Source organism: Pongo abelii, chromosome 8, assembly GCF_028885655.2.
Source record: "Pongo abelii isolate AG06213 chromosome 8, NHGRI_mPonAbe1-v2.0_pri, whole genome shotgun sequence".
NCBI lineage: Eukaryota > Metazoa > Chordata > Mammalia > Primates > Hominidae > Pongo > Pongo abelii.
In genome coordinates this window covers 54,665,005-54,685,628 of record NC_071993.2, presented here as the reverse complement: position 1 = coordinate 54,685,628, position 20,624 = coordinate 54,665,005, and the positions used below count along the sequence as shown (strand labels likewise).

The 20,624-nt window shown below is 37.7% G+C and overlaps 1 protein-coding gene across 6 annotated transcripts in view; it reads left to right on the top strand.

The window, feature by feature from the left end:
- PTPN20 (protein tyrosine phosphatase non-receptor type 20) overlaps window positions 1-20,624 on the top strand; it is a 90,978-nt gene that overhangs the window by 1,100 nt on the left and 69,254 nt on the right. For 4 of the 6 annotated variants that reach the window (XR_008510408.2, XM_054522263.1, XM_054522260.2 and 1 more), the window contains exons 2-4: window positions 13,944-13,981; window positions 18,157-18,274; window positions 19,918-20,074. The exons of 1 other annotated variant lie outside the window; for it this stretch is intronic. Coding sequence is in view for 4 of the 5 variants with exons in the window: in XM_054522263.1 (XP_054378238.1) it covers window positions 20,041-20,074 (34 nt within the window). In the remaining variant the exon portion in view is untranslated. Of the gene's footprint in view, window positions 1-13,943; window positions 13,982-18,156; window positions 18,275-18,957; window positions 19,073-19,917; window positions 20,075-20,624 lie in introns of those variants that run through there. One more of the 6 variants, XM_054522261.2, reaches the window with a different exon arrangement.

Genomic DNA, 20,624 nt, shown 5'->3' with positions numbered 1-20,624 from the left:
AAACAAGGGAGGGAGGTAGTGGTCAACCATGTTGAATGTTACTGTATAAGATGACTTTGGTAATTAGGAGAATTTTAATCATTTTGACAAGAACAACTTTAATGGAGAAGAGGGGCCTTAAGGTTGGGTAGCATTTTTTTCAAGATAGAAGAAAGCAGAATGTTTATATGGCAATGTGATTAAACTCGTAGAAAGGAAAAACTGCTGCAGATGAAAGAGGGGAACATTGTAAAGGGTAGTTGTTGAATACCTGAGAAAGGAGGAGACCCTAAGCAGGTGAGTAGTTGGTTTTGAAATGAGCAGGGACACTTACTCTGTTTTAACTAGAGGGGAAGCTGAGATAACAGGTGCAGATACAGTGGGTGGTGGGAAAAGAGTCTATTGGTATAGGCATCCATCAGCTGAGAGGGAGGGCAGCAGGGGAGAGGAAAGGTGTGGGAACTTGGAGGAGAGATATGTGACAGAGTCCTAGAGAGGGTGAAAGTGAACGTACTAGAGAAATAGAGTTGGATTCCCAGGCAGTGCTCAGGGCCCATTTGAGATGTGTAGTCATGCATTTAAAGTGATACAAACCAGTGTGTTTGTATCATGTTCAACTTTGGAAGGGTGTTGTGAGGATTAAAGAAGGTAATGCATGAAAAGCATTTAATAGAGTGTCAGGCGTTTAATGAATGTTAACGCTTTTTGAGCCCTTGTTTTGTTTTTCTTTTCTGTTTATACATATGTGACTGAGGAGGGCTGGCAATTACCACTCGACAGGCTGTTCTGGGGCATGTTCTCCCATCACAGAGAATTGCAGTTTGCAGCTACTCAGAAGTCTGGTTCCTGTTGTGTTTACATGTACACAGGCTGATAATTGAAGATGTTTGCCTTTTAGAGCCATTGTCCTGGACTGTTTGGTCTGGGGTTTGTCACAGTGACAGTCCTTAAGTTTTTGTGAAAATGTTTTATGACTGCATTTCACATTGGATCTGATGTACTGGTAATCTACAGAATCTACAAATCTAAGATTGGCAGGAAAATTTTCAGTTTAATAGATTTTCATTTCTCCCTGACCACTTGAGCTGTTTTAAAATACAAATAATAATAATGGCTGACAGAAAGCTCTTAAAAGTACCAAGCACTTTTCTAAGCACATCACATGCTTAATCTTGTTTAATCATCACCTCAACTCTACAAGGCAGGTACAATTATTATCCTGATTTTTCAGATGCAAAAATAGGCTCCAAGAGGCTAAGTAATTTGCCCAACGTACCCATACCCTGACCTCTAGTTTCTACTGCAGACAGTAACTTTTTTTTTTTTTAAACTGCTTGGCCATCACTCATCTGCATTGCAGAGGAGTACTTAAGATGTTGGACTCCACAGCCAGATTGCCTGGTTTCAGAAAACTGCCACTTAGTAGCTATGGGACTTTGGGTAAATCATCTAACTTCTGTGTGCCTTTGTTTCTTTTTTGACAAAATGGAAATAATAATATTACCTGCCTGACAGGGCTATTATCATTGCAATTGAGAATCACATGAGTTAATATATTTAATATGCCTAATATAGTGCCTGGTTGTTTAAATGCTACTATTATCTATCACCTGCCTGGTAGTACCACCATGGTGCTGTATATACTGATTGGTTTGATCTATCAAAATAAGATTCCAAGTGTCCTATTATTGTCTAAGCAGAGTTTTAAAATTGCAGCCCACTATATTATTCCCACCTCAGGGATCACTCCTGTTTCCTCTGAGTTTATCTCTCTGAGGGAAACAAATAGATAACAGTTTGCTTCTAGGAGCAGACAACAACTCAGATTTCATTCAGACTCATTTGACCAATAGAGTTCATTTCATTAATCCTGGCATTACATACCACTTAGCAAAGGGGAATAAGGCTTGGGGAGTCATGTGATTCCATGTTGCTTTTCCCAGATCAGCAGCCCATTTAGAGGAATTTGGTTAGAAATACCAATGGACTACATAGCCAGTATTTGGCACAGCATAGGGTAGGTGATGTGGGTCAGTGGGCTGGACATAAAAGTGTTCTGAAAAGATCTGTAAAGTCTTTGGAGTTACTGTGATGTGTTGTGTCAGTTACTGATTAAAAGTAACTGGCAGGCTTGGCATTTGAGACCACTGAAAGTTTTAAATGATCTTTGCTGATATACAACACGTAGAGTAAATGTATGATACAAAGTAGTGGTTCTCAGTGAGTTTGCATCAGAATCACCAGTGGGGAGCTTTATGAAGATTTGCACAATGACAGGCTCCACTTCCACAGATTCTGAATCTGTAAGTCTCGGTAGGGTTCTGGAATCAATCAACTTTTTAAAGAGCTCCCCAGGTGACTGTGATGTGCAGTTAGCATGGGATATCGTTAGCACAAATCAGTGCTTTTAAGCCCTGACTGTGTTTTACAGTTACCTTTCTATCAGCTTTTTAAAAAAATACTGATGTTCCGGAGCCACCCCAGGGATTCTGATTTAATTTGGCCTGGCGAGGTCTGGACATTCATGTGTTTCTTTAAAAAAATTTCTGAGGTGATTCTAATGTACTGCTAGGTTTGAGAATCACTGGCATAGTCAGCTAGATTTCCCGCCATAGTTTATTTACTCTTGAAAATTTAAACATAGCTTCAGGCAGCATCTTACCACCAGGAAAGTGGAAAAATGAGCATTTCTGAATTTCCCCAATGTAAATGTTCAATAAAATAATCAGGTAACAATGAAAAATGTGAATTGCTGATAGAATTAGCATTTCTTACCCTAAGCTATGAAGATTTGATCAGGTTTCCCCTGGGGATGAGAATTTACATTTCCAGAGAGCTTTATATAGAATCTCAATATTTCAGCAACTCTGGGAGGTACATATAATTCCCATTTTGTAGATGAGAATTTTGAGGCTAAGGGAGGTTAAGTAGCTTGCACACTCAGTTGTGTACATTTCCAAGGTCTAGGTTCCATTTCTGCAGTGATTCTCAACTTTGAGTGCACACTGGGATCACCTGGGGAACTTTAAAATTACCAGTGCTTGGCTGGGTGTGGTGGCTCACGCCTGTAATCCTAGCACTTTGGGAGGCCGAGGCAGGCGGATCACGAGGTCAAGAGATCAAGACCATCCTGGCCAGCATGGTGAAGCCCCATCTCTGCTAAAAATACAAAAATTAGCTGGGTGTGGTGGCATGCACCTGTAGTTCCAGGTACTTGGGAGGCTGAGGCAGGAGAATCACTGGAATCTGGGAGGTGGGGGTTGTAGTGAGCCAAGATGGCGCCACTGCACTCCAGCCTGACAACAGAGCGAGACTCCGTCTAAAAAAAAAAAAAAAAAAAAAAAAAAAATGACCAGTGCTGGTGTTCCATTCTCAGAGATTCAGATTTTGTTGATCTGGTGTGGTCTGGAATTGGGATTTTGCAAAGCTCTCCAGCTAATTCTAATGTGCAGCTGAAATTGGGAATCATGCATTACAACATGCAGCTTCCTGGTGGTCTAAATTAATTTTCTCTTATGCCCCTCTGTAGATGGCTGTGACTGGGTTCCTTGCCTTCATACATTCAGTTATAGATGTCTTAGTGTCTTTTCTTTCCACTCCTTTCTCTCTTTTAATAAATATGGAAAGATTGCCAGACACTGTTCTTGGTACCAGAATGACACAGTGATGACAGGACAGACCAAGTTGCCAGCCTCATAGTACTTATATTGGGGGAGATAGACAATAAACATGTGAGAAGATACATATGGACTTACATAGGTAAGCAAACTTTAAGGTAATAAAAAGTGCTTTTGGGAAAAATAAAGCAAGATGATGAGTAGAGATCCCAGCAGCAATGCATGAGATTCCATTTGCTCTACATCCTCACCAGAATCACTTTGTATTGGATTGTGTGTGTGTGCTTGATTTTAGCATTTCTAGTAGGTATGTAGCAGTATTTTGTTATGGTTTTCCTTTGCATTTTTATGTTGGCCAGTTGTGTTAATCATGTTTTCATATATTTATTTGCCTTCTATGTTTCTTCTTTGGTGAAGTATCTGTTCACATCTTTTGACTATTTAAAATTGGGTCGTCCTCTTTTTGAGTTATAAAGGTCTATATATTTAGGATGTAAGTCCTTCCTCAGATGTGTGTTTTGCAAATATCTTCTCCCAGACTGGGACTTGACTTTGCATTTTCTTAATGCTGTTTTCTGAAGAGCAGAAGCTTTTGATTTTTTCGAAGTCGAGTTATCAATTATTTATTTTGTGGTTTCTGCTTAGTGTCTTAAGAAATCCTTGTATAATCCAGTGTCACAGAAGTTTTCCCCTAAGCTTTCATCTAGAAGTTGTATAGGTTCAGAGTTTGCATTTAGGTCTGTCATCTATTTTGAGTTGATTTTTGTACATAATATGAGTATGGGGTGAAGTTCATAATTCTGTATGTGGATGTCTCATTTTCCCAACACACTTGTTGAAAGCACTATCCTATCCACATTATATTATCTTGGCACCTTTCCCCTCCTAAATCAATTGTTGCTATGTGTGAATTATTTCTAATCTCTCTGTTCTTTCCTGCTGAGGTATATGTCAATTCTTATACCAGCACCACATTGGATGTTCCATTCACAATTTCTGTTCGTTATAGGGAGGTCCTAGTCAGTGAAATAAAGGAAGGAAAAGATATAAATGTACACAGATAAAAAAGGAAGAAATAAAATTGTCTTTATTTGCAGACAACATGATTGTTTATGTAGGAGCCCGAGGAATCTACAAAAAAGCAACTAGAAATAACATGACTTTGGCAAAGACACAGGATGTGAGGCCAATATACAGAAATCAATTGTATTTAGCACTGGCAATGAACAATTGGAAATTAAAACTTAGAAATACAGTTTACAATGGTACCAAAAACATGAAAAACTGAGGGATAAATCTAATGATGTTCTGTAATATTTGAATACTAAAAACTATAAAACATTGAAGAGAGAAAGAAAACCAAATAAATGGAGAAATAAATCTATTCTACTTGATAATATTTTGTTAAGGGTTTTTTTGCATATATATTCATGACGGATATTGGTGTATAAAGATATTGGTCTGTAATATTCTTGATTTTGGTATCAAGGTTAATGGTGGTCTCATAAATTAGTTCGGAGTGTTCTCTTTTCTATTTTCTGGAACATTTTGTATAGGATTGTTATTCTTCCTTAAAGGTTTGGTAGAGTTCAACAGGGAGGTATCTGGGCCTAGAGTTTCCTTGTGTTAGTTTTATACCATGGACTCAAGTTTTTAAAACTATATATGGCTATTCAGATTTTATATGCTACTCAGTTCTTTTTGAGTGAACTTTAGTACTTTGTGTCTTTCAAGGAATTAGTTCTTCTCATCTATGTTATCAACTTTGGCATACAGTTGTTTGTAATACTTTCTTATTATCCTTTTAATGGCACTAACATTAGAATCTGTAGTGAAGTCCTCTTTTTCATTTCATTTCTGATTTTGGTTATTTGTGTATCTCATCTTCTCTGCCTCCCTCCTTCTCTCCCTCCTTTATCTCTTCCTCTTCCTCTTTCCTTCCCACCACTGTTCAATAGTTATCCCTAGTCACATGTGTCTATTTAAATGTAAATTAATTTCAATAAAATTACATTAAAAATTGAGTTCGTCAGTAACACTGGCCACATTTTAAGTGATCAGTAGTCACAAGTGGCTTCCACATTGGAGGGTGCTGCTGTATAGAATGTTTTCATCATTATACACAGTTCTACTGGACATTGAGGGTGTAGAGGTTAGCAATTTTTTTTTAAATCTTTTCACGGACCTGTTTTGGGTTTCATTGATTTTTCTCTGTTATTTTTTTATTTTCCATTTTATTAATTTTTTTCCTCTTTATTATTTCCCTCTTTTTGCTTGCCTTGGATTTAATTTCTTTTTTAATTTCTTAAGGTAAGAACTTAGATTACTCATTTGAGGCCTCTATTATTTCCCAATATAAATATTTAATGCTATAAATTTCTCTATCAGCACTGTTTTAGCTGCATCCACTAATTTTGATGTTGTATTTTTACCTTCATTCAATTCAGAATATTGTATAATTTCCTTTGTCACTTCTTTGAATTGGGAGTTATTTAGAAATATATTGTTTAATTTCCAAATATTTGAGAATTTTAAAGATTTATTTCTGTTGATTTCTATTTTATTTCCATTTTTAAAAACATATTTTGTATTTCAGTTTAATGTTTTATTTATTTATTTATTTATTTATTATTATTATACTTTAGGTTTTATGGTTTGTTTTTAGGCCCAGAATATGGACTATCCTTGTGAATGTTCCATGTCCACTTTAATACTTATTTTGTTGTTGGCTGGGATGCCCTATAAAAGTTATGCCAAATTGCTTCATAGTGTTGTTCAGGTTTTCTGTGTCCTTATTATCTGTCTACTTGTCTCCAACATTGTTGTAGATTTTTCTGTTTTTTTAATTTCAGTTTTTATTTTATCACTTTGGAAGCTATATTGTTGGATACACACACATTTAGAATTCCTATGTATTATGTAATGCCCCTTTTCATTTCTGGAAATGTTTATCGTTTTTTAAAGTCTATGTTGTCGATGTTAATATGGCCGTTCTACCTTCTTTTGATTAGTGTTTACATGGGTTATCTTTTTTCCATTTTTTTAGTTTATCAATGTCTTTGTATGTAAGGTGGGTTTCTTGCAGACAGTATATAATTGGATTTCACTTTTTTAATCCAGTCAGACAATCCCTGACTTTTAATTTGGGTGGTCAGACTGTTTACATTTAATGTAATTATTGATATGATTAGATCTTAATCTATCATCTTGCCAGGTTTGCACTTGCCTTACCTGTTCTTTAATCTTTTCCCTTCTTTTCCCATACCCTTTTGGCTTAAATGAGGCTTTCTTTAATTACTCAATTTTTTACTCCATTTTATCTCCACTCTGCCCTTATGTTGCTTCTGCTTGTTCTCCTCCATGCTGCTTCTCCTTCTTTTTATTCTTTTTCTTAGTGGTTACTCTAGGCTATATAAGTTTGTCACAGTCTACCTTCAAATAATATATCATTTCACATATAGTATAATATATATACCTTACAACAGTGTGCTTCCATTATTTCCCACCCATACTTTGTGTTATGATTGCCATACATTTTACATCTACATATCTTATAAACTCCACCATATAATTGTCATTATTTGTGCTTTAGACAATTATCTTTTAAAATTCTTGTTCTCTTTGCTCTTAAAAATCTTATTTTATAGACTACTTTTAGAACAGTTTTAGATTTATTAAAAAATTGAGTAGATAGTACAGAAAGTTACCCTATACCCCCTCAGCCCCACGGTTTTCCCTGTTATTAATATGTTGCATTTGTTTGGTACGTTTGTTATAGTTAATAAACCAATATCTATAGATTAGTATTAACTGAAGTCTCTAGTTCACATTAAGGTTCACTAGTTATATTGTACATTTCTATGGGTTTTGACAAATGTATAATGTCATGTATCCACAATTATGGTATCATACAAAATAGTTTCATTGCCCTAAAAGTCTTCTGTGCTTCATCTATTCATTATTCTAGCTCAACCCCGAACCCCTGCAAACCACTGATCTTTTTGCTGTCTCAAAAGCTTTGCTTTTCCTACAGTGTCATATAGTTGGAATTACATAGTATGCAGCCTTTCAAATTGGCTTATTTTCTTTAGAAACATTGATTTAAGCTTTTTCCATATCTTATTATAGCTTGATAGCTTATTGTTTATCTTTATATAGATAAATATTCCTTGAAAGGGCCATATATGCAAAATAAGCTCCAAATACAGAAGGAGCCAAGAAATGAAAGAATGAGGCAGGCATATCTAGTTTATTGGCAGAGGGTGATTTTTAGGGGAAACTTATGGACAGAAATGTGTTCTTGTAAGACAGGTAGATGTTCACACCATTACTCCCCAGACTCAGGGCTTATATACCATAAGGAAAGAGTATATATATATATGCTCCATAGACAATTAAAGACAACCCTCCAGAGCAGAGGGTGCTGGGGGCAGGGTTCAGGGGATAAAGCTCCCCAGAGTTTCTATGTTTTGTGTTAGGCTACCAGGGCAGGTAGGGAAATGCCATCAGGTGGCAGCAGGGTTAGGCAGGTCTGGTTAGGCAGCAGGGTTAGGCAAGCTCCTTGGGTGGGGCTTGCTGAGGCCACTGTGGGCGCTGGGGGTTGGTTCTCCGGCCAATGGGGTTATGTTCCGTAGGGGATCTTGGCCGCCTCTACTGTATTATATAGTTTACCAGGGAAGTCAGGGATAGCCAGTAGCAAGAGGCCTGACTCATCTCCCATGCAGTTGGCAAGCCCACATATCCTGCAATGCCCCGCCCAGACCTTGCCCCCGCTCTGTTGGTGGCAGTTCTTGTACTCTTGCACTTGCTTGTATGTGCAGCAGCTCCTGCTCCTTCCTCGGACTCCACTCCAGAAAATTTGTGCCCAGTGGAAACCACTACCAATTTCATCTGGGAGCTTTCTTCACCCCACAACACTTCCGCAGTTCTGCTGCTTGTCTTCCTCAAGGGCCCCAGTGAGATATAGTCAGGGATGGCTTCCCTGTGCTCGAGCTGGAGAATGGGAGTGTGTACAAGGCACTTCCTGCTGCTACTTCTACTTTCATATTTTGTGTGACTCTCTAAATCCCTTCCATCTCTAGGTAAGGTTAAATTCTTCTCCTGTGATCTGGATTTTCAGATTCCCAGTAGGGATGTGTTTGGAGGTCGGTTTTCTCCCTCTTACACTTTGGGAACTCACAGTTTTTCTCCTGTTTCACGGAATTTGCAGTGGCATGCCTATTTTGCCAATTTTTAAATGAGGTTGTTTGTTTTCTCATTGTTGAGCTTTAAGAGTTCTTTGTTTATTTTTTATTAGAAATTTTCTGTCAGATATGTGCTTTCTCAAACATTTTCTCCTGGTCTGTAGCTTGTCTTTGTAGTCTCTTAACAGTGTATTTTGCAGAAAAGAAGTTTTTAATCTTAATAAAGTCCAACTTATCAACTTTGTTTCCTGGATTATCCTTTTGGTGTTGTATTTAAAATCTCATTGCCAAAACCAAAGTCACGTAGATTTTCTCTTTTATTATTGTTGTGTGGTTGAATTTTATACCCCAAGAGAATATTTTGAAGTCCTAACCCCAGATACCTGTGAGTCCAACCTTACTTAGAAATAGGATCTTTGCAGATGTTAAACAAGTTAAGCTGAGGTCCTAATGCAATGACTGGTGTCCCTGTAAAACAAGGGAAATTTGGACACAGACAGAGGGAGAAATTCATGTAACAGCAGAGGCTGAAATTGGAGTGGGATGTCTATAACCAGGGAACATCAAGGATTACTGAAACCACCAAAAGTTAGGAAGAGACAAGGAAACATCCTTCCCTGGGACCTAAGAGAAGGCATGGCCTTGCTGCCACCCTCAGACTTCTGCCCCCAGAACCGTGAGAGAAAACATTTCTGCGTTTTTAAGCCATCCAATTTGTGGCACTTTGTTATGGCAGCCATAGGAAATGAATACATATTTTGATACCAGGAAATCTTTTTCTGTTGGAATAAGTACCTAAAAAACATGTAAGTGGCTTTCGAATTGTGTATAGACTGGAATAATTTTTAGGTGCATAATATAAAAAGCCTAGACTGCTTTGAAAAGACTATTGGTAGAAATACAGATATTAAAGGTGATTCTGGTGAAGGCTCAGTAGAGAGGAGAATTTTAGAAAAAGCATCTATCATAGATTCTTTGCATCTTAGAGAATACATATATTGTCATGAACAGAATGTTACTAGAAATGTGAACTTTAAAGGTGCTTCTTGTGAGACCTTAAAAAGGAAGTGGTGAATATATTATCAGACACTGGAGGAAAAGTGATCCTTATTACAGAGTGGCAGAAATTTGGGTGAACTGTGTTTTACCTGTGGGTGGAAAGCAGAACTTGTAGGCAATGAGCTGAGGAGATTTCTAAGTAAAGCGTGAAAGATGGGGCCATGGTTTCTCCTTGCTGCTTATAGTGAAATGCAAAAGGAAAGAGATAACTTGAGGAAGAAATTGTTAAGCAAAGGAACCAGCACTTGATGGGTTTGAAAGTTCTCAGCCAATCCAGGAAACATACTCCTGAAACAGGACCAAGAGTGTGGCTGAACAACCATTCACTGAAAAGATTACATGTGTGACTCATGGATCCAGACAGCCCTCTCAGGCCCTGGAAACCTAATGAAAATTTCCCTGCCATGTTTTAGACTTGTTTGAGACCTGTGACCCATTTTTTCCTTCTAGTATCTCCCTTTTGGAAGGGGACTGTCTGTCCTATGCCTGTTGTATTTTGGAAGCAGATAACTTGTTTTGTGGATTTCGGTGTCCATAGGAGAGAAACTTTGCCCCAGGATGGACCATACCCAGGATCTCACACATACTTGATTTAGATGATTTAAGAAATGAGATTTGGGACATTACAGTTGATATTTAGAGGCAATTTTGACTTAGAGTTGATGCTGGAATGGGTCAAGCCTCCTGGAGATGTTGAAATGGGGTGAATGTATTTTGCACATAGTAAGGATATGACTTTTGTGGGATTGGAGAGAAGACTGTTGTGGTTTAAATTGTGTGAGACAGTTGAATCGTGCTGTCCAAGGATTTCTGGCAACCAACAAAAGACAGGAAGAGACAAGGAAGTATACTCCCCTAGAGCCTTCAGATAGAGTGCAGCCCTGCTGACACCTTGATTTAAGGCTTCTAATTTCCAGATTTGTTTTCCCTTCTTTTAAGCCACCCAGTTTGTGGTACCATGTTATAGCAGCCCTTGGGCACCAATACAGTTATCTTCTAGAAGTTTGAGAGTTTTTGTGTTTTACATTTAGGTCTGTGATTCATTTTGAGTTTTTTTTTGTGAAAGGTGTAAGGTCTGTTCCATTATCATTTTTTGAAAAAGAATATTCTTTCTTCATTGAATTTTCTTTGCTTCTTTACTAAAGATCAGTTGACTACATTTGTGTGGATATATTTATATGGATACTCTATTCTGTTCCATTGATCTATTTGTCTATTCTTTTAACAGTACCTTGTGGTCTTGATTACTGTAGCTTTATAGTAAGTCTTGAAATCTTGTATTATCTGTCTTCCAACTTTGTTCTTCTTTAGTATTTTGTTGATTATTTTGGGTTTTCTGCCTTTTCATATAGACTTCAGAATGAATTTGTTGATATCCATGAAACAATTTGCTGGTATTTTTGTTGGAATTACATTGGCTTTGTAAACCATATTGGGAAGAATTGAGGTCTTAAAAATATTGAGTGTTTCTATCCATGAACATGAAATATCTCTCCATTTGTTTAGATATTTGCTTTCCTTTGTCAAAGTTTGGTAGAGTTTCTCATATAGATCCTGATTATATTTTGTTATGTTTATGCCTATATGTTTCAGTTTTGGGGAGCAGCTAATGTAAATGATACTGTGTTTTAAATTTCCAATTCCAATTGTTAATTGCTGGTTTATAGAAAAGGAATTGACTTTTGCATATTAACTTTGTATTCTGCAGCCTTGCTATAATTGCTTATTAAGTTCTAGGAGTTTTTATTTATTGATTTATTTTGAGATGTAGTCTCGCTCTGTTGCCCAGGCTGGAGTGCAGTGGTGCGATCTCAGGTCACTGCAACCTCTGCCTCCCAGGTTCAAGAGAATCTCCTGCCTCAGCCTCTCGAGTAGCTGAGATTACAGGTGCGCAGCACCATGCCTGGCTAATTTTTTGTATTTTTAGTAGAGATGGTGCTTCACCATTTTGGTCAGGCTGGTCTCAAACTCCTGACCTCAAGTGATCCGCATGCCTCGGCCTCCCAAGGTGCTGGGAATACAGGTGTGAGCCACCGCGCCCAGCTAAGTTCCAGGTCTTTGGTGTTTTAAGGAGAAAGTTTATGGACTTAAAAAATTTTGTACCTGCAAAAGATCCATATTGCCCATAGCCCTTTTCTAAATCTTTTATTTTATAGATTAAGTGGCTAATTGTTTTTGTTTATTCTTTGAGATATTTTATATAGACATTCATGTCATCTGAGAAGTAAGGCAGTTTTATTTTTTCCTTTCCAACTGTATGCCTTTTCTTATTGAATTAGTCAGAAGTTGTATATAATGTTGAATAGGAGTGGTGAAAAAGAACATCCTTGCCTTGTTACCTATCTTAGAGGAAAGCCTCTAGTTTCTCCCTGTACATTTTTTTTGTAGATATTTTTTATCAAGTTGAGAAAGTTTGCCTTTAGTCCTAGTTTTCTAAGATTTTTTTTTTAAATCAAGGATGGAATTTGGATTTTGTCAATGCATTTTTGCATCTATTGATATGATTATATGAATTTTCAAGAATCAGTGAGTACTTTGCCAGATGTCCACTAAACTATGAGCTCCTTGGAGGCAGAAGTTATTGCATCATCCCTGGATCCACATCTCTGATACAGTGACTAGCACATTGTAGACACTCAAAGCCTGCTGAATTGATTTAGCGTTTTACTTTTCACAGTCAAGAGATCACACACCTGAAAGACATATTTGTGACATACTCAGTACACAGAAGGTGTGGTTGCCAGGTAACCACACCCCAGCCTGGGTTGTTTGGTGACTGGATGAGGTATGGGGCTGGTGGTCTCTGAACCATCCTAATCACTTTCTTAGAACTACCTGATTGAGGCTAAGGGCATGCCTCTTTCTGTTTATTTTTCTGTTTGTCCTTTTCTTCTGTTTGTTCTTGAATTTGTCACTGTGCAACTTCAACCACTCACTTCTAAGCAGCATAGAGTTCCCCAAAACATGAGTACCATTTACTATTCTTTAGGAACAGCTTTATTACCAGAAGCGGGTAGCTCAGGCATCACTGCCTTATTACAGGGAAGTATTTTCCACCTATTACCTCATATCTGACTGTGAGGACCACAAAGAAGTGAGAAGATGGGGAAGGTGAGCTAGGAGAGGGAAGAATTTCAAATGAGGAGAACTTGCTGTTGCTGCTGCTGCTTTCTCTTTTTTTTTTTTTCCAGGCTGCAGAAACTCAGGGTTCAAACCATTAAATGATGAGAAAGCTAGAAGGTTGGTTTTCTCTTCTCATTATTAACTTCTCACGGAGAAGATGTCTACAGAGGATAGAGGAGTAGGAACATGCCTTTTCTTTTTTCTCTGTTTGTGGCAGGGATTCTAAAAGGAGCCTGACTGTAGCTCTCAGTTCAGACAAGAATATTATAACCATCACTAATGGTCTTCAGTGTTTTAAGGAGAAAGTTTATGGACTTAAAAAATTTTGTACCTGCAAAAGATCCATATTGCCCATAGCCCTTTTCTAAATCTTTTATTTTATAGATTAAGTGACTAAAGATTAAGGACAAGGTTGGCCTTTAGGCATATGTGGACCCATGAATATAATCTGAGTAAGTCAGGAAGTTCTCTCTCTGATTTCATTTTCTTAGTGCAGATGCCTTCCTTGTCCTTTAGGTGGCATATTGGTTTTTCTGGAATCTGTTGCGAAACTGTTCTTATCTACTTAAAGGGAACTCATTTGAAGTCTGAGTCTTGAGGGAATAGGCAGATCAGGCATGTTGGAAGAAAGGTATGAGTCTCAGGTGAGTCTCAGGTGGGAGGAACAACTGTGTATTATAATTTTACTTGGAGTTTTCCCTGGTTTGATGATCTTTTATTGAGCCTGTAATTTTAGTCCTTATTTATATAAGCCCATTGACTGCACATTATGGGACACTTGTGTGGAATTCCTCTTTTCATGATAGCAGAACAAATTAAATTTTGTTGGACATGTATATTTTTATATTAAGAAGATATTAGCTTGTTACTTTAAAAAACATTTAGTGCAAAAATGGTCAGATGTAGGTAAGCCTTGTATGCAAAATTATTTGCAGTTAAAAATATTGCAACATTACATAGTTCATTTTTCTTTCTTTTGCAGAGATGGCTGTTCTGTGATTACCCTGGGATGATGTTCAGGTAATGCTGTGTAATTTTTTCTCTCCTAGGAAGTGGAAGGCAGGAACTTAGAAAGTGAGATATAACTAAGAAGGGTCTGTTAATGAGGATGACAATGTATTTTCCCATGCTAGCCTTTGTCAGAGCTCTCTAAGACTACTCCCAGGTTCAGCGATTAGATAGAAGGATTCATAGGGTTCAGCAGGTAGTCATATTCATGGCTAAGATATGGTAGACTGAAAAGGTACAAAGCAAAATCAACAAAGGGAAATCAGATACAAGCTCCCCAGAATATTCTCCTTGTGGAGTCACATAGGATGCACTTAATTTTCTGAAAAACAAGGTACGGAAACTTGTGTGAAGTGTTGGCTATCAGGGAAGCTCGTCTGAGCTTAAGAGTTTAGGGTCTTTATCAGGGGTTAGTCATGAGCACAGACTGTCAGTGAGACTGATAGCAGTCACTAAAATTCCAGATACCTAGAAGGAAAGAAGATGTTTTAGGAAAAATGAGCTACTTTTCTCATTTAGAAAAAATTTTATATTAGTGTAGGCAATGATTTTATCAGCCAAGTTCCCAGACATCAGCCAAGGGCCAGGCTTGTATGCAGGCATTCCTAAGGAGACTCGTCTTGGACCTGGTAGGTGAAGTCATGAACTTTTGTCTGCACACATATGTAATGTGTATACATTCCTGACTTACATGATCTCAGTTATGGAAATGGTTCAGCTGCACCCAGTAAATAAGTAGTTCTTTGGAGTATGGAAGCCAAGGTTTACTAACGAAACCATGCCCCAAAGAGTTAACCAGTGGCAAAGAGAAATTCTTGAGTTTGTAAGATTGGTTGATAAAAATAAAAAACAAAAACAACTTTCTGAAACACTGAAATTCTCTCTGCTTTTAAGATAACTGGCTGAAATCGGTTTTAAGAAAACTGGCTGAAATCAGTTGGAACCAATGCAGCAAACTAGAGTCTACATAGAATGAGCTTGCTGACGCCACAGCCCAAATTTCCACTGCATGTTTCGTGCTAACTCCCCCTGAATTTACATATGTGGCCCATGAGATAGCATGAAGAGATACTGCACATGCCCAAAGCCTTTTCAGACCCCGCTTTCCTTCTGCCAATCTCCTACTATCCCCAAATTCATTCCCTAAACATTTTCTAATAAAAATACTGCCTTAAAAACAGTATAGGAAGACAGATTTGAGCTAGACTCCTGTCTCCTTTTTGGTTGACCTACAAAAAAGTCTTTCTTTTCTCAAAAACCCAGTGCCATAGTATTGGCTTCTAACACATTGAACAGTGAACTCTTTTGCTTGGTAACAGTGATTGGAGGTACAGGAATTGTGTCTTTTGAAATAAAGCACCCTCTTGTAATTACTGATACACTTCCAAAAGAGAGGGAGAGGAATGTAGGAAGGAGGGAAGAAAAGAAGTTTAAACAGACAGATGGACAAACAGATGGACCTGAGGTTCAGCAGGTTGGAGGGAATATGCCAAAGCAATTTATATCGTGAATGAAACAAACAGTAGAAGGTTGTTTGCCTTGCACCTTAATAGCAGAGGCATCCAGATAACAGAGTCATTTCGGAAAGATGTCTTAAGTCATTTATTACTTTTACTTGAACCATTCTAATAACTGATAAAGTATTCACTCAGAAAGTAGCTCGTGGCAACTGTATCATCAGTCCCTGGGTTTCAAGGGTGAAGTATTGTTGACACAGGGTTCCAGTGCCTTTGGAACATTAAGTCTTCCATTGTTCCAATGGATGCTCACAGTAATCCTTAATGAGCTTGCTGCTAACACAGATGGTAACAGTTTGTTCTCATGTCTATGGTGGGTGGGTAGCAACTATTTTTTAATGTTTAAACTTGCATTAATAACTTGATATTATCTTTATACAAGCGTGTCTATATTTTATTTTAATTGAAGTACATTATCTTTTTGTGGCTTTTTAAAGATCAACTTTATTGAGGTATAATTATGTATAAAGCTTTTAACCTTGCAAGTAAAGATGGTTTTCTTTCTTCCTTCCCAATATGAATCCTTTTATTTTATTTTTCTTGTTTTGCCTGATTGCATTGGGCAGAATTGTCAGCGGCTCCGGAGGTAGCACTTTAGCACTTCACTTCTCCCTGCTTCCCTCTGATCCCCCAGCCCTCACACTCACATACTACAGGGAATGATTGATTAAGAAACCACGGAATGACATTTCTTAATGGTTATGTTTATAATCAGAAAAAGCAATACCACCATTCCTTATAAAAAACTAAGAACCATTATTAAAAGGCATAAAACATGCCAAATAATTACTAGTAGTCTAAGAAGCTTGTACTGAGAATTTAGTCCCAGGAAATACAGATTTCAGAGGAAGGAACTCTTATCCCTGGGGTGCCTACAGGTAGGGCAAGAGTCAGTCACCATTGAACATTTGAGACTTCTTTCATTCCCTTCTCTTCAGGCTAGTATAGGTCTCAGGGAGTAGTGTATGATAGAACTTTCACAAGAATTAGAAGTAGCCCCAGCCCTGGTGCTAAGAATTGCCAGAGGCCCAAGGTGCTGAGCATGTCATTTTAAATTGTCTATTTTGGCATCTTGCACCCAACCCAAAGTCCACTGTGAAGAAATAGTCTTTGTTAGGCACCTGCTTCAGTTTTGAGAGAGTTTGAGATAGACTGAAAATAGTGTCCCAGCTGAGAATTTGAGAATATGTACAGTATTCGGTGACTCTCCAATTATGTCACCCTGCCACCTGAGGAAAGGTGTTTTGCTTTTGTTTCCTGAGCAAACCAAACACTTGTAGTTTTTGTTTTTTTTTATGATTAGATGGGATCACTTTGTTTCATATTGGAGCTTTTGTTTCTCTATCCTCAGTGCCCTATCACAGAATAAGTAATACTTTTTTAAAGATTTCCCTTTTATCAGGGCTAATTCTCTATTTTCTATACTATTGCACCTTCCCCAGGAGTTGGAGGGAAACCTTTATCTTACGGATCTGACCACTGGTCCCTCAATATCTTTCACAGTCTTTCCCTCAGGGACCAAGTGCCTATCACTCAAGTGATACCTCTGTGACTTCTCAGAGTTCTTGATGTGGACATGCAGATTAGTTACCTGGTGATACATACACATTCTTTATGGAATTAACTAATTAGTCCCTCAGACATTTCTTGCCATGTCTCCAATGTGTTAGTCTAGTGGCTGGAGATTCAAAAGTGAAAATGTTACAGTTTCTGTCCTCAAGATGCTTATGGTCCAACCCGAGGAGATGAGTCCAGAAATCATTATAAAACATGGAGCTTATAGGGGAAGCACTTGCAGGGGCTTACTTAGCCAAGCTTGAGGGGAGGTTGGAAATACGGTAAAAGCTTGCACTATATTTTCTGAAAAGTTTTCTTCTGCAAATGAAGATTTTGTTTTTATCATATAGTTTACTTTTCTAGGCTACCTAAAATTTCAGTACACATGTGTTGATGTTGACTTGTATGATCTTATTACTGATTTACTACAGTAGCTGCAACTCAAAATTGAATTAAATGTTAATCATTTTAATATTGCTTTGTTTTGTCTATTTTAAGATATACTAGAAAACATGCCAGGAAAGGGAAATTTATCCAGTTTAATTCTTGTGTTTCTGTAGGGTTATCTGTGACTCACTGCACTGTTGTTTATTAAAATACTAGGATTAGGCATGCATTTCTGATCAAAGCTGTTCTGATGGAAGGTTTAAACAACTGACTGTTGGTATGGTTTGATATGAATTTTAGTCTATTCATCTGTGCACTGGAGAGGTCTTAATAATATGTGTGTGTATTTATATAAAGAGGATAAGTCATTGGGGTAAAGGACCATTCACATATTTACTTGTGGAATGCAAGGTATAGCATGTTTAAACCCTAGTATTTGAATTAGTAAGAGTGTCTCCAGTTATCGAGGAGTGTCTTGAAATTACTTGATAAAATTTGAAACAAAATTTATTTTGTCTTTAATTAAAATTATACTATTTTGTATCTTTTCAATAACATAGTTGGTAGGCAGAAGCTTAGGTGTCATTCTTAGAGGTTCTTAGTTAATACTGAGGTCCGTAAGATCTCATGTCTGCTTCCAGGGAAGGCTCCTCACTGAAATCTATTACCTCACTACCAGTCACAAGACCACTGCCATCCTTTTGTTTTTGTTTTTAATTGAGACAGGGTCTTGCTGTGTTGCCTAGGCTGGAGTACAGTGGCACAATCATAGCTTATTGCAGCCTCCATCTCGCAGGCTCAAGTGATCCTCCTGCCTTAGCCGCCCAAGTAGCTGGGACTACAGGTGAGTGCCACCACACCTAGCTATCTTTTTCTTTTCTTTAATTTTTGGTAGATATGAGGGCTCCCTGGGTTGCTCAGGCTGGCCTTGAACTCTTGAGCTCAAGTGATCTTCCCACCTCGGCCTCCCAAAGTGCTGGGATTATGGGTGTGAGCCACTGTGCCTAGCCCTCCTCCTATTTAAAAAAGATATTCCTCCTCTTGTCAAAGTAGAGTTTTTTAAAAATTAAAAATGTGACTCATACAAATTTGAAATGAAACCAGGTTAAACATTTTACTCAATGTATTAATTAGTGAAGAAACCAGGAAGATGGCAAAGGTAGTTCAAAGAACAGTTTGAGGATCTAGGTTTTTCACTGGCATTTTGAACCAATGTTAGAGTAAGAATGCTAGATTAGATTAAGAAAACGTGATTAATGCCAGACAGAAATAAATTATAATCTTTAGTGTTACCTTATCAGACAGAAATTATTTGTATCACTGCTGGACAAAAATCTATAGGTTACCTTGCAATTGCATTAAGTCTAGGACTTTTAATCAGTGGTAAACAATGAACTGAATAAAGTACAATTTCCCCACATAAATAATCTTTGGGATGGCCTGTCATTATTTTATGACATTGAAGTGACATTCCACTTATCTTTTTGCCTTACTTTCACATTTTAATTTAATTTCTTTTTGCCACAGGGTCTGGCTCTGTTGCCCATGCTGGACTGCAGTGGCATGATCTTGGCTCACTGTATCCTCCTCCCAGGCTCAAGCCATTCTCCTACCTCAGCTTTTCAAGTAGCTGGGACCACAGGTGTGTGCCACCACGCCCATCTAATTTTTGTAGAGACAGGGTTTCGCCCAGTTGCCCCAGCTGGTCTCAAACTCCTGAGCTCAAGCGATCCTCCTGCCTTGGCCTCCCAAAGTGCTAGGATTACAGGCATGAGCCACCACACCTAGCCTTAAATAATTTTTTAACACCTATATCTCAAAGTTTTTAAAGTAAATCTGTTTCACACATTAACTTTAGATTCAGATTACAGTAATACCATTTTATTTGCAGGTAGTTAATGGAAAGGTCTCCAGACAAAAAGTATTCTTGGTTTTAACCAATGGGAGCAATGTAACATGGCCTTACAGACCCCTTATGGCAAGAATTAGAAAAGAAAAATATTTATTCTGTGCGAGAACTTTTTATAGATTGAATGAACAAGAACTCCTTGAAGACAGGCTCTGTAATTAATTCTTATTTATTCAGTACTGAATTCTCAGCACCTAATTTAGCTTAGGTGTGGCATTTAAATAATTGAGTTTCCATTGAGTGACATTGATTGAATTTGTGTGTGTGTGTGTGTGTGTGTGTGTGTGTTTATATAAAGAGATCCATCATTGGCGTGGAGGGGCCATTCACATATTTATTTGTAGAATGCAAGGTATAGCATATTTAAGCTCTGGTATTTGAATAAATAAGCGTCTCTCCAGTTCTCAAGGAATATCCTGAAATTATTTGATAAAATTTCAAATGAAATTTATTTTAATTGTCCTTAATTAAAATTGCACTGTTTTAAAATATTTTGAATTGATGAGTAATAATATGTCAAAGCTGTGATAGTTCCAGTTGTCTAACAGAAAAATCTTCGGCTTTGTGTGTTTTACCAGGTGAACAAAAATTGTTTGCTGGCCCCCAGGATACTAATTAGACCTTTGGCCTGACTCACAGGACACTAAGGCTCCTTTTCTGAAGAAGCCTTTTACCCGTCTCATTTAGGGGATGGGAACAACATGTCTTCACCTAGGGACTTTAGAGCAGAGTCTGGTAGGTGCATCATCTACTTTTGTGGGTATGGGATCAGGAGGAGCTACAGCAGTGCCTCTCAGACTGTAGATTTGCATAGGGACCACCTGTGGATTATTATCCTGCATATTCTGATCCCCTGGGTCTTGGTGGGGTGGGGTGGGGTGGGGTGGGCAAGACTCTGCATTTCTAATAAGCCGTCACACTTAGAGTAACAACAATTAAACTCTAGTGTTTTACTTTACCCTTTTCAAATGGCATTTTTTTCCTGATTATAAATGTAATATAGGTTTATTGTGAAGAATTTGGGAAGTACAAAAAAGCACCAAAACACAAAGAAAACAACAAGACAATAAAAACAACCTGTAATCTGCCACAAAGCTGTTTGTTTCCATAATTTTGTTAGATGTGAACTCAGGGCATATACATTTCTAAGGTTTTTGATACATCTACTAATGCAGTGTTTTAGTTAAATGTCAGCTGTCTCCCAGCTGACCCATATTGCCATTGTCTTGCTTAAAACATTAGTAGCTTGCCATCATTTTTCAGTATGTCTTTTATGCCTTTTCTC